The 13,619-nt window shown below is 32.8% G+C and overlaps 3 protein-coding genes across 3 annotated transcripts; 2 read left to right on the forward strand and 1 right to left on the reverse strand.

The window, feature by feature from the left end:
• Positions 1 to 69: 69 nt before the first annotated feature.
• On the forward strand, positions 70 to 5,319 carry LOC105776495 (beta-amyrin synthase). Its single transcript, XM_012599166.2, has 17 exons — positions 70 to 647; positions 733 to 918; positions 1,001 to 1,090; positions 1,187 to 1,469; positions 1,622 to 1,788; positions 1,879 to 2,067; positions 2,367 to 2,486; positions 2,581 to 2,703; positions 2,794 to 2,916; positions 3,170 to 3,268; positions 3,354 to 3,410; positions 3,699 to 3,745; positions 3,835 to 3,978; positions 4,091 to 4,268; positions 4,473 to 4,556; positions 4,679 to 4,762; positions 4,911 to 5,319. The coding sequence occupies exons 1-17, from the start codon at positions 444 to 446 to the stop codon at positions 5,022 to 5,024; spliced, it is 2,292 nt and encodes a 763-aa protein (XP_012454620.1). The 5' UTR covers positions 70 to 443; the 3' UTR covers positions 5,025 to 5,319.
• A 56-nt stretch (positions 5,320 to 5,375) lies between these two features.
• LOC105776500 (uncharacterized) lies at positions 5,376 to 7,142 on the reverse strand. The gene is made up of 4 exons (XM_012599176.2): positions 6,450 to 7,142; positions 6,168 to 6,355; positions 5,928 to 6,090; positions 5,376 to 5,745 (listed from the first exon to the last, which is right to left on the reverse strand). Exons 1-4 carry the CDS (start codon positions 6,528 to 6,530, stop codon positions 5,509 to 5,511), a joined length of 669 nt encoding a protein of 222 aa, XP_012454630.1. The 5' UTR covers positions 6,531 to 7,142; the 3' UTR covers positions 5,376 to 5,508.
• Positions 7,143 to 7,802: 660 nt separating this feature from the next.
• Positions 7,803 to 8,553, forward strand: LOC128033820 (uncharacterized). The gene is made up of 3 exons (XM_052622026.1): positions 7,803 to 8,087; positions 8,172 to 8,260; positions 8,358 to 8,553. The coding sequence occupies exons 1-3, from the start codon at positions 7,803 to 7,805 to the stop codon at positions 8,551 to 8,553; spliced, it is 570 nt and encodes a 189-aa protein (XP_052477986.1).
• Positions 8,554 to 13,619: the final 5,066 nt, after the last annotated feature.

The following is a 13,619-nucleotide window of genomic DNA, read 5'->3' on the forward strand; positions in this document are numbered from 1 at the left end:
TACATTAACAGTGTGAAAACGAATTAACCCTCATTTTCTGTCTTGTTCTTTGAATGTCCAATTGCGTAAACGGATGAAAAACAGATTATTTATATAAAAAATTGGATTTGGATATATAACAATTATAATCTCAATTCACAAAGACGAATGAATCATGTGAATCAGGACATGCAAAGCGTAGTCGAATGCTGGAAAAAGAAATGATTAAAATCATAGTGGGTTTAACGTTGATAGCTTAAAATATAGTAAACGCTGCTGTCCTTCAAGATCTGAATCATATATTAACTATGTTATCATCTACTGTTCTATTCTAACTAGAAAAATAAATAATTAACAAGAATGGGTACTGTACAGTGAAGATGGTGATTTAATGCACCTCATTAATAAGGAAGAAAAAACAGTCTCAAGTGATCACAGAAAAGTTGACTTTGTAGAGCGGCAATATGTGGAAGCTGGAGATAGCTGAAGGCAATGGTCCATGGCTGCTTAGCACTAACAATTTCGTCGGCAGACAGATCTGGAAGTTCGACAATGAAGCTTCCCCAATATCAAATGGACAAGGAGCCCAAACCCAATATTTTCATCCCAATTTCAACTCACATCGGCATCATGTTAGACCAAGCAGCGACGGACTTAAGAATTTTCAGGTCAAGTTTCTTAGCTTTCCATGTGTTTGGTATTTTGCTTACATCAAACTGTTTTTCTTACTATTAGTCTTGATTGAAAATACAGCTGATTAAAGAAAACAACGTAGATTTAAGCATTGAACCAGTGAGATTTGAAGAAGATGAAGAAGTGAAAAATGAAAAAGTCGAAATTTCTTTAAGGAAAGCATTTCGATTCCTTTCAGCTACCCAAGCTTCGGATGGACATTGGCCTTCAGAAAATTCAGGCCCATTGTTTTGCTTACCTCCTTTGGTATGTTTTAAAAGTACAGTAGCCATTGGAAAATGGTCAAATTCTGGGTTCTTAAGGCTTTTAAAACTTTTTTTTTTTTCAGGTTATGGTGTTGTACCTTACTGGAACAACTGATATAGTTCTATCTTCAGAACACAAGAGGGAGATTCTACGTTATATTTATAATCATCAAGTAAAAAATTTATGAAACATTTCTGTAAATGAAAATCGTCTTTAATTTGTTGGAGATACTTAGTAGTCCTATTTTTTTTTGGGTTCATCTGGCCAGAATAAAGATGGAGGATGGGGTTTCCATATAGAAGGACATAGCATCATGATGAACACGACCCTGAATTATGTTGCTCTCCGTTTGCTCGGAGAAGGAACTGATGGCGGCAAAGATAGAGCTGTCGAGAAGGCTCGGAATTGGATACTTGATCATGGTGGCGCAACTATGGTACCCTCATGGGGCAAAGCTTATCTTTCGGTACTAGGATTATATGAATGGTCAGGGTGCAACCCAATGCCCCCAGAACTATGGCTTCTCCCTTCATATCTTCCTTTGGGACCAGGTAAGTCCCGAACACTAACAGGAATAGTTTTAGACTGTAAAATGGATGAGAGCACCAATAATTATATCAAAAGAAAACAAAAAGCTAAACTGTTTTTTTCTTCTATAAGCTGACAGTTGATTATATATATCTTACCATTGATGTGCATTCAGCGAGGCTATGGTCTTACATGCGCAATTTTTTTGCACCATTGTCTTACTTGTATGGGAAGAAATTCGTGGGTCCGATAAGTGAGCTAATTGTGTCATTGAGGGATGAAATTTATAATCAATCATATGATACGATAGATTGGAATAAAGCTCGCCATTTGTGTTCAGAGGTTAGTATTGTTTGTAATATTCAATGGGTTAGAGCTTCCTAAAGGCATACAAGTCTTATTTGTTTTTCTTTTGAAACCATATATCTGTAGGAAGACGTGTATTTGCCATTTCCCAGGGTGCAAATTCTTCTTTGGGACTATCTTTATTACATTGTCGAGCCGGTTCTAAATTGCTGGCCGTTCTCCATGTTAAGAGAGAAAGCTCTTCAGATAGCTATGAAAGTAGTTCACTATGAGGATGAAAATACTCGATTCTTAACTCAAGGAAGCACCCAAAAGGTATCTCTATATATACTAGTAATTTCTCACTCAAACTTGAAAATTTGATCCGATCCAAACCCTGAATAACTTGACTGTCAAATTGAATGACTTAAGCCCCAAGCAACCTGAAACCGAAACTAACTTGTACATAAAATGATCCAAAAAAAATTAAATATAAATTAACTCAATTCAAATTGAACCGATTCAAAACCAACCTGACTTGCCGAATGGATGGGTCTAGCCCTATGCCAGTGCTGACATTGGAGAAGGCCAACTGGTTCCAAAATACTGATAATCCAAAATGCTACAAAATGTAGGTTCTGAATATGATGGCCTGTTGGGCAGAGGATCCAAATCCAACTTCAGATTCACTACAATTTCACCTGGCAAGAATTCCAGATTTCTTATGGTTAGCTGAAGATGGAATGAAAATGCAGGTTTGGTGATAAATTTGATAATAAATTTTCATTTTACAAACTGCACCTATCGAACTGCTGATTAAATTTTGCTAATTCCATTGCATTCGTGAAGTTAAACGGTGGTAGCCAGTTCTGGGATGCCGTTTTGGCTACTCAAGCAATCATCTCAAGTAATCTAACCGATGAATATGGTTCAACTCTCAGAAAAGCGCATGAGTTCATAAAAATGTCACAGGTTTCTGCCTATTTCATCCCCTAGTTTTTTTTATTTCTTAATAAACTAACCTGTATTAGATGTCTAAATCAGCTTTTGTTTCTTGCATAGATTCTAGAAAATCCATCAGGTGACTTTCGAAGTATGTACCGCCATGCAAGTAAAGGAGGTTGGCCTTTCTCCATTCCAGATGAGGGGTGGCAAACCTCAGATGGCATAGCTGAAGCTTTGAAGGTAAATTATCTCCTGCATCAAGGTCTGAAAATAGAAAAAGGAAGTTACAGATGTTAAGATCCAATTATTGTACTTGTTGGATTCAATTTTTGTTGGTCTGACTTGAAATACCCGAGTCTGGCACCTGCATGTAATACATATCCTTACATGGATACAAGGATTGTTCCTCCAAGAAAAAAAGTTTACATACCCGTGTAGGACGCATACCTGTGACAAAACACTCAAACCTGAGTCCAAGCATGATTCTTTGCAGGCAATACTCTTACTCTCACAGATGCCACCAGAAATCGTAGGCGAAACAATTGAAGTAGAGCGATTGTATGATGCTGTAAATGCCCTCTTGTCATTACAGGTACGAAAAATATCTAAAAGAAAAACCTTTCTGCATATTCATGTATTCTTGGCTTTGATTTTCCATTTTCATTTGTTCTCATCAGAGCAAAAATGGTGGTTTTACTGCTTGGGAGCCAGTAAGAGGACCTCAATGGATGCAGGTAAAAGTTATCAAAATGTACATGTCCTTTTTCCAGTTCATGCTCAATTCATGCTCTGCTGCTTCATTCTATTATTCTAATCTATATTGCTCTGAATTTTCATTTTTCTTGATCTCGACACTCCTGTCCAACACATTCAAATATGGGTATAAAGTTATAACTAATACGTCAAAACTTTTTTAAAAATTGAACATACCCATGTCCCACATTCATACTCTAGTCCGAATAACATAGATTCTTACGTGGAGTAATTTTTTTTAAATTTGTGGGATCTTTTTCATTTTTCAGAAGATAAATCCGACTGAACTATTTGCTGCTGCAGCAATTGAGCGTGAGTATGTATCATCAGTGATTGCATTTTTATGTTATTATTGATGCATCATATTAGAAATTTTCTATAACATTAGCCATTTGGTGATCATAGGTATGTTGAATGCACTTCATCAGCCATCCAAGCTCTTGTGTTGCTCTCTCATTTATATCCTCAATACCAAAAGAAAGAAATCAAAACTGCTGTGGCTAAGGCAGTACAATTTGTTGAAGGTTCACAAATGGAAGACGGTTCTTGGTGATTTTCCGTTCCTTTCTCGTAGTTGATTTTAAGCAAAATCATGAATGGATAATGGGAAAGAAAGTTAAAATAGATATTTAAGCTAAGATTATCATTATTGTGTATGCAGGTATGGAAACTGGGGGATTTGCTATACATATGGCACATATTTTGCTTTAGCAGGGCTAGCAGCTGTCGGTAAGACTTGTCAGAACAGCCAAATTGTCCGTAGAGCTTGTCAATTTTTGCTTTCAAAACAGCAAGAGTCTGGTGGATGGGGAGAAAGCTACTCATCATGCCTTAATATGGTAACTGTCACCTTATTCCTATGTTGCATACTCAAATCTATGTCTAAGCTAGGGAGCATGAATTATGTGAGGTTCAAGTAGATATTGCTGTAATTGTTGCTTTGTTGGACATATAATTAGCAGTTTTCCTTAAGAAACTATGGTGTTTTCTAAAACAAAACCGATATTTAATATTTCTAAGTGTTTTCCCCTCAATATGAACAGGAATATAGATATTTAGCTGAAGGGAGCTGCTCACATCTTGTGCAAACTTCATGGGCAATGATGGGTCTGATTCATGGAGGACAGGTAGGGTTATGGGAAATAAATTATGCTGATATTAGCGGTTAAAGAAACATGATACCAACCCTTAAACATAAGAAATTCAAAGCAAACCTCAATTCCTGCTCCGTATGTTTCTTTCTAACTAGGCTGATGTCGATCCGGAACCTTTACATAAAGCAGCAAGACTATTGATTAACTCACAAATGGAAAGTGGTGAATTTCCTCAACAGGTATGCCAGACATAAATCAGATCCTTCTAGCAAATTAATGCATCCATTGCCAAAAGATTTGGCGTCCTTTCTTATCTAAATGATCAATATCTAAATCGAACACTAATTAATAGTGCTTTTCTCTAAACTACAATATTGGTTTTCACAGGAACTTACAGGGGTCTGCTTGAGGACTTGTATGATACATTATGCTGCGTATAGAAATATATTCCCATTATGGGCTCTAGGCGAATATCGAAGGCATGTGCTCTTGCCTTCATAAGCGATATAGGTTCTCACAGGATCTAGGAATTATCAGTACCGTTAATTGATGCTTACTTAGTATTTTTTTCTCTAATCAAATCAAAAAGTTTTCAGCCCTTTCGGTGTTGTATATATGATTCCTCCAATAAACTTGTAAACATTATGCTGATGTCAGTAACTCAGGCTTGTTTAAGGGGTATAAGAAAGAAACAAAGTGAGCAGATATTGTAAAAGGAAATACCATATTCAAGGTGTAAAACTCGCAGACAAATGAAAATATATGCATGGTTCAATTGACTTGTTTTCAGCTTTTACTCCTGATGACTCCTTTGATACGGATTATAAATCCACAACATAGATTTAATTCCAAGTTACAGTTCATTACTACCAAAAACAACAATGAATTCAATCCTATTGCATGAGAACTCAAAAACTGACCCGGAATTATGGTAGAAATTTGATTCGACAACATGACTCATTCTCATGAATCTGCTATATTGTTATCAGACACCTTTGCTATTGCCAGACTGGATTGGTTTCCATCTCTCTGGACTTCGTGCAACCAGCATATTCTCAACCTGCTTTTGCAACTCTGCTCTTCTTTGGTGATTTGAAGCTAAGGTTTTTGTTAAACTCTCTTTCATAGCCAACAGTTCAGCCCTTTTCATCTCTGCCTCAGCTATCTCAGAACTACTCATATAACCATTGTTGCCTGGAAGTTCCATAAAAGTTGACTTCAGCTGCAAGAAACATCGGTTAAAATTGACAAATTCCATGAAACCAAGTTAGGAAATCGAATGGATACATTGCTCAATTTGATCAATTAAAAATGAGATTATATTTGTAACTTCAACAAGCTTCTTAGTAGTTCAAATTTAAGATTCTTAATTTGAAAGTCTCAAATTCAAACATTTCAATTTACCTCGTTTACACTGTTCCTCAATTCTTGCACTCGAGTTCGAGTTTCCGTCAAAAACCTCTTCACATTCTCTCTAAACTCATTCATTTCTGAAATTTTCAATTCGTAAAACTTATCTCTCTCCTTCTCCACCTCTTCAAGCTCCTCAATCTCACTTTTCACAGCCCTAAGTTTCAACGCAATGCATTTCAGTTCAAAATTTAAACTATAAATCTACACCGCTAAACACATAAAAAAATTTACTTCAATTTTCGAGAACTAGAATCATATTTGGTGTCGAGATTTTCGATTTCAGATTTGAGAGCAGAGATTCTAAAGTTTTGTGATGCGATCTTTTGATCAAGAAACAAGCAACTTCGTTCCATGGAACCAATACGAGCCAGCTTCGATTCCAAAACCTGAGATTTGTGCGCTTGCAGCTCTTTCTCCGCCTGAGTATTAACAAGAAGAGACACAAAATTACGACTTTCTGGCTCTGATTTTACCGGGAACCAAACAAAAAAAAAAGTGAAGTTCAGATTTTACCAGGAGGAGCATTAGACGTTGGTTTCTAGAATGTTCCATGTGTTCTAGTCTTTCTCGAAACGCAGAGGAAAGCGCCATCATCGCCTATTGGAAAGTCCTAATGTTCTAAGTATCTTCTAAACTGCAGCGTTTGAATTTGTTTGTTTATATAGGGGTCTAAAATTGGGTCGCTGTGCACATTGGTCCGGCCCGGTTCCAGGAGCAAAATTTGTTTGTTTGTTTGTTTCATTGCCCCTCAGTAGTTTGGTTGGACAAGCCTGTTCATTCTCCTCCTAAGTCTTTTAACTTTTGAGCTAAACATAGTAATATTTTGAAGATTGTTGTTGATTCTTGGCAGGAAAGAGTCACTGGTGATCCTATGTTGCGTCGTCTTTTCATCAAGTTGAAAAGGTTAAAGAAGCTTTTAGGAGCTATAAGTTCTAAAGCTTTTGGTAATATTTCTTGTTGGGTGAAAGAGAAGCAAGTTGAATTAGAAATATTGCAGTTAGCTGAGTTGAGTGAGGAAGCTATTTGTGGGGATATTGGGCAAGTACAAGTTGAACTAAAAAACCTGAAGGACGCTAAGGAAGGGTTCTTTCGGCAAAAAGCTAAAGTTCTTTGGCTTAGGGACGGGAACCAAAGTACCTGGTCTTTTTCATAATGCAATTGCTGTTAAGAGGAATAAGTTCACTAACAAAGTCCTGTTTGATGATGCAAGGAATAAGTTGGAGACTCATGAGATGATTTCCTCTAAGATTATAGAGTTTTATAAAGGTCTCGTTGGTGCTGCTGTGTCACTGACTGTCCTGATCAATTCCTTGATGAGCTCTTTCCATGTTCTTTATCTCTGGATGCTCAAACTAAACTTATTAAGCTTGTTACAAGAGATGAAATTAAGGTTGCTATATTTGAGCAAGGGAATGACAAAGCCCCTAATCTTGATGGCCACACAGCATTTTTCTTCAAATCAACATGGAGCATTGTAGGTGAGGACTTTCTTACTGCTGTTCAACATTTTCTCAATACTTTAGAGTTATTAACTGCTTTTAATGCCACTATTATTACTTTGGTTCCTCAATGTGAGAATCCAAGTCATATCAAGGAGTTTAGGCCTATTTCTTGTTGTAGTTCTGTCTACAAGTGTATTTCTAAGGTTTTTGTGAATAGGATTACTCGATATTTGCCTGAGTTAATTTCTAAGAGTAAGAGTGCTTTCATCAAGGGTAGAAATATTGTTGACAATACTTTGCTGCCTCATGAGTTTATGAGGGGGTATTGTAGAAAGCACATTTCTCTTAGATGCACTCTTAATGTGGATCTTCAGAAGGCCTTCGATTCTTTGAGCTGGGAATTTAATTTTTCTGTTTAAGAGCTATGGGGTTTCCTACACAGTTGGTTCAATGGATTTCTGTATGCATCACTTCTCCTAGATTTTCTATCTCTCTTAATGGGGGTCTCAATGGTTTCTTTAGAGGGAGAAGGGGAATCAGGCAGGGAGACCCACTGTCTCCCTACCTCTTTGTTATTGCAATGAATGTTTTTGTCTGGGCTTTCTTGAAGTGGCAGCCAAGCATGGAGTCTTCAAGTATCATCCAAAGTATGTTAGAATGCAACTTTCACACTTATCTTTTGCAAATGACCTTCTTATGTTTGCAAAAGGTAATGTTGATTCTGTTGTGAGCATTTGGTGCATTTTGCAAGAGTTTTATTGATTCTCTGATCTACAACTCAATGCTTCTTAAGAGTGAGTTGTTTGTTGCTAGTGTGTCTGAAGAGAAACTGGGGGTAATCACAAGTATCATTGGTTTCAAGATTGGCAAATTACTTGTGAGGTATCTGGAAGTGCCTCTTGTGTCTAGGAAGTTGTCTTTTTCTGATTGCGGTCCTTTGATTGAAAATTTTGGCTAAGGTTAATGGTTGGTCCACTAGACATTTGAGTTATGCTGGTAAGCTTCAACTCATCAAAGCTGTTCTTTTTAGTATTCAAGCTTACTGGTGCATGCGATTTCTTTTGCCCAAAGCTGTCCTTAAAAAGGTTTCTCAGATTTGTGTTAGATTCTTTTGGGAGGTAGGGACTGTGCTGCAACAGGTGCAAGAGTTTTTGGCAACTGATATGTTCTCCTGAGTCAGAAAGAGGATTAGGTTTGAAAAACCTAAAGTGTGGAATAGGGCTTGTATTTTGTAGCAAGTTTGGAGTATTCTTGCTGGAGAAGGCTCTCTTTGAATTGCATGGATCAAAGAGTACATTTTGAAGGGGAGAAGCTTTTGGGATATCAGTCCTAATTCTGTTAGTAGTTGGAATTGGAGAAGAATGCTCAAATTGAAGGAAGTAGCTGCTTGTAATGTCCATAATTTCCCTGTTGATATTGTAAAATTATGGGAGGACATTAGAGTGAAAGGTAGGAAAGTTTCTTGGCATAGGCTACTATGGTTCCCACTGCATATCCCTAAACACTCCATTATTGCTTGGATGGCAATACTTAACAGACTTCCCACTAGAGACTGTTTAGTTTCTATGGGTCTTACTGTTGATGCTGGTTGTTTACTCTGCTCCAGGTTTTCCCTAGAAGTCGTATTTCTTTGAATGTGGATTCTCTAAGAAGGTTTGGAAACTAGAATTGCAACTATGCAATGTTCTATATGTTCGTAGAACTGTAGGTTCTTGGAATCAGGAATTAACTTCGGCATTATCTAAGTTCAAAGGAATATTCTATATTGTTGCACTCTTGAAGTTGGCCTAAAATGCTGGTGGAAAGTTTATATTTATAAACATAAAAAAGTATAAATATTTATAATAAATTTAATTAATATTAATCGATTTATTGCATAAACCGAAATTTTTATTTACTCTACTATTACATAATTTTAATAGTGTCATTTCATTTTTAAGGAGGCGTCATCTCTTTCATGATTATATATTTTTTAAAACAATCTCATTAGAGATAATTACTTATAACTCCTCTTCAACTCATAAATAAGAGAATAATACGCTTTAGCGTATTCGAACCTATGTTCTCCTACATTGCCAACAATATTTATACCAATTGAATTAAGACTCAATCGGCATGATTCTACTATTATTAAATTTACTAATCATACACAAACATTTTATTCAGATGTTATATATATTCTTAGAACTCAAGCTTTTGTTTTCTTAAAAGGAAAAAATACACTCATGACCATTATTAATCTATGTAGGCATTAATATTAATATTTGTATTTATGACCAGAAGTAAAAAGAAAAAAAAAGAATTTATTCAACTCAGTAATCAATTTGGTTGAATTTGTCACTCTTAAATTGGAATTAGAATGAAATAAAGGGATTCCGCCCTTCTTGGATAAATGGTATAATTCCTTTTAGTACTTCTTAAACATTACTAATTTAAGTTCTAATATTTTTAGCTGTTGTTTTAAATGAGAAAATTGCATATTAGCTCCTCTCATAAACTAACAGTATAGTTTAATACTTTTAGCCATTGGTTAAGGGCTAATTTAGTATTACTTTTAAGAAGTGCTTTGAAAAAGTTTGGTTTAAAATTTAAGTATTTAGTATTGCTGTCAAAAAGTGGTTTTGAGAAATAAAATGTTCATTTGAGTCATGGTGTTATAAAGTAACAACTAAGCATTTAAATAATGTTCAAATTAGTTAATATTATGATATTTTAATAAGAATATAAAAAATAAATTATTATAATTTGTTGTTAATATGTTAATATATGAAAAATAAATTCTAAATATTTTTTAAGCAATTAATCAGAGAAGGGAAAGTACCTTGTATTGAAGGGGTGAAAATGTAATTAAGCTGTCAAAAGCACTTTTAGAGGAGGAAAACTAAAAATTTTAACTTTTCCATTGGGGGATGCTTTCGAAAAGCCAATAATTTCTTTCTTTTGCTTCAAAAGTGCTTTTCATGTCAAAATACTTTTAAAAAGCACTACTAAACACAGCTTAAGTAATAAAATTACATCGTTAATCCTTCAAATATTAATAATTCAGTTTAAGCTATTTTAATACATAACTTTTAACTTTTTAACTCTTAATTTCCTTTTTCGTTTTATCTCCTCCTCCAATACAAATTTTTTTACTTCATCTCTGACAAATAAACTCTCTAAACTTAACAAATTTAAAATTATAAAATCAAACCCATTAAACTAAATAAGGGTGGCTTTGGATGGGCAGTACGTTTGCTTACGGTTAATGTAAAAATAACGGTGGCGATGAAATTAAATACTGAAACGATATTGTAATGTGAGACAAAAAGTAAGGTAAATACACCACACCCACCCAACCGTCCATCCAAACTCAAACTAAAAGTTTACCCTAAACAAAGTATCCAAACCTAGCAAATAGTGTCCTATTAGACCCAAGTAAGAAGTAGCAGAAAAAAACCTACCCTAACTGTAGAAAGAACTTCCATTTCCATAGCACCAAAACTACCAAATCCATGTAGAAAAGGAGCGAATCTTACATTTATAAGAGCATCTTCCTCCTATAAAGTTCATCTTTAAGAAAAAGTAAACACAAATCATGACTCAGGATTTTTTATTTTTATTTACTTTTAATTTAAACATGCAATGTGACCCGTTTTTAGACATGAAAAGAGTGGATGAAACCCTATCTTTTTGCTGCCATTGTTTAAATAAATAAATAAAAACCCTTTTGCTTTAACCATTTAATTCCATTATTAGAAATTTAGTACTATAAAAGAAACATCATATGGAAATCCACCTCATTCAAAGCAATGGTAATGTCCTTAAAATTGCAACTATGGTTTTTATGATGCGGTTGTTGGTCATAAAAGATCTTCATGAATAAGGAAATAGTACTTTGATTAGCATATGCGGTTGGGGTTGAATCATTCATTTTTCTATTCAACATGTATGTTCGGGTCTCATAACTAATGTTTTGGTAAATCAAAAATTAGGATTTAAATCCTGTTGGTTATGGTCGTCTCGATTAAGTAACAAGTAACAAAAATAGCGGAATAAATTGAGAAATTGAACACACAAATTTAACGTGAAAAAATCCCTCCAAAGAGGATAAAAAAACTACGAGCAAAGATAATTTTACTATAATGGCAAAAGAATGAAGAGTACAAAAGATGAAGATAAAACTAAACCCCAAAAACCCGAAAACAAATAACCCTCAAAACGTAAATTCTCTAAATGTGTTATGAGTTCTAATCTCTAATGGGTGTTTTTTCTAAGGTTGTAAAAGAGCCTATTTATAGGCTAAATTCATATGCCAAATAATAATAAAATAATCTAAGCTAATCAGTGTTTGACTGAAATAAAAAAACAGAGTTTAACTAAAAAATTATATTTTAAATTTGACTAAAAATAGGAATCATACTTAACACTGTTATTATCCTCGCCCTCTCTCTCTCTTTATAATGTACTAAAAAATGAAATATTTTGAGATACATATCTTCTTGTTATTTACTTTATCGATATTATTTAAGGAAAAAGCTGAAAAAAATTGCAAAGTAGGCCTTTTTCCCCTATTTTTAAGAAAATAAGTCGATTTTGGAGAGAGAAACAAAGCTGATATGTTGGAAAACACTTACTTTTGACACATCAGCTCCTATTCACATTTGTATTTTTATTTCATGTTGTTTTAAATTTTTTTAGAGTTTTTAATTAATTTTTTTAGTTAATAAATATGTTATAAATAAAGGAGTTATTAATTAAGAATATTTTTAACATAATGATATATATAAAATATTTTTTATTATATGATTACATTTTATTATTTTATTTATATAAATAAAAGAGTTATTAATTAAAAAATGAATTAAAAATTAAAAAAGTATTTATTAATTAAAAATATTAATTAAAAATAAAAAGTTTAAAACAAGATGAAATAAAAAATACCATTAACATTTAACCACCTAAGTGAAAAAGCTAATGTATAAAAAGAAAACGAGTTTTTAGAAAGTTTTTCCGACATGTTAGCTAAGGAAGTATTTTCTTTTCTCTCTAAAATCGTCTTATTTATCTAAATTTAAGAAAATATGACCCACTTTTCTAAATATGTTTTAAAATAGACATTTTTTTCTTCTAATTTACCCTATTATTTAAGTGCTAAAGAAATTAATGAAGAATAATTCTAGTAAAGCTTGATTAGCTTTGTCCAGAGGCTAGATTACTTATCTAAACTCAAGTTGATATGATATTTAAGAGTATTCAAGTAAAAATATTAGATTCGAAAATAGATTTAGCAAAAAAATTTTGCTTGTTTTAAATATGGATTGAAATTTTCTAATATTCAAAGCTCGAGCTTGACTCAACTTATTTTCAAGTTTATAATACTTTGTTTTTCCTTTAATATAATGTATTATATATTTTATATCACATGAAAATTTAAATATATTATATTATTATATTTATTAAAAATATGTTATATTAATAAAAAGAAAATAATACAATGATGATAAAATAAATGAATATATAATTATTGATGATTAAACAAAATATTTTTAATAAAAATAATATGAATGTGATCTAAATAAAATCAAATTTGAGAAACTATGTATATATTAATACAATGCATCTAATATATATAATAATGATTATTCTTGAAAATTAATAATTATTTTTATTATCTCTTCCTTTAATGTGTGTATTAATAATGATAATAGAGGCTCTGATTAGCTTATAAAAGAATCAAAATTCACGCCTATCTGGGTCATGATTAAATCTTCCCATTTGTAACAAGCAAATTACCAATTAATTAATTAATTATGATTACATCCCCACATTTAGGATAATATAAAAAAGTCGACGCTACCTATTAAATTATACATAAATTATGATTTAATATGTAATTGTATACATAAAATTTTGATTTGATCTAATTTTTATAAATTATTAACATAATTAGGGATATAATATAATTTTATGTTTATATATTGCATACATAAATAATTATATTTATCCAATATAAAAATAAATTAATATATTTACTTCTTTAAATGTGGATGATTAAATCAAAATTAGAGTTTTAAATATATATTTGAACCACAATTAAAGTTTCACATGTATAATTGTACCAAACTAAAATTTATGTATACAATTCTATGCTAAATTAAAATTCATGTATAATTTTGAGATTTTTTTTATTTTTTTTATGGCGAAACCTTTATTTACTGTGCCGACATGTATATAAACGCTAAAAGTGATTTCTTTCCTT

The sequence above is a fragment of the Gossypium raimondii genome, chromosome 10 (assembly GCF_025698545.1).
Source record: "Gossypium raimondii isolate GPD5lz chromosome 10, ASM2569854v1, whole genome shotgun sequence".
NCBI lineage: Eukaryota > Viridiplantae > Streptophyta > Magnoliopsida > Malvales > Malvaceae > Gossypium > Gossypium raimondii.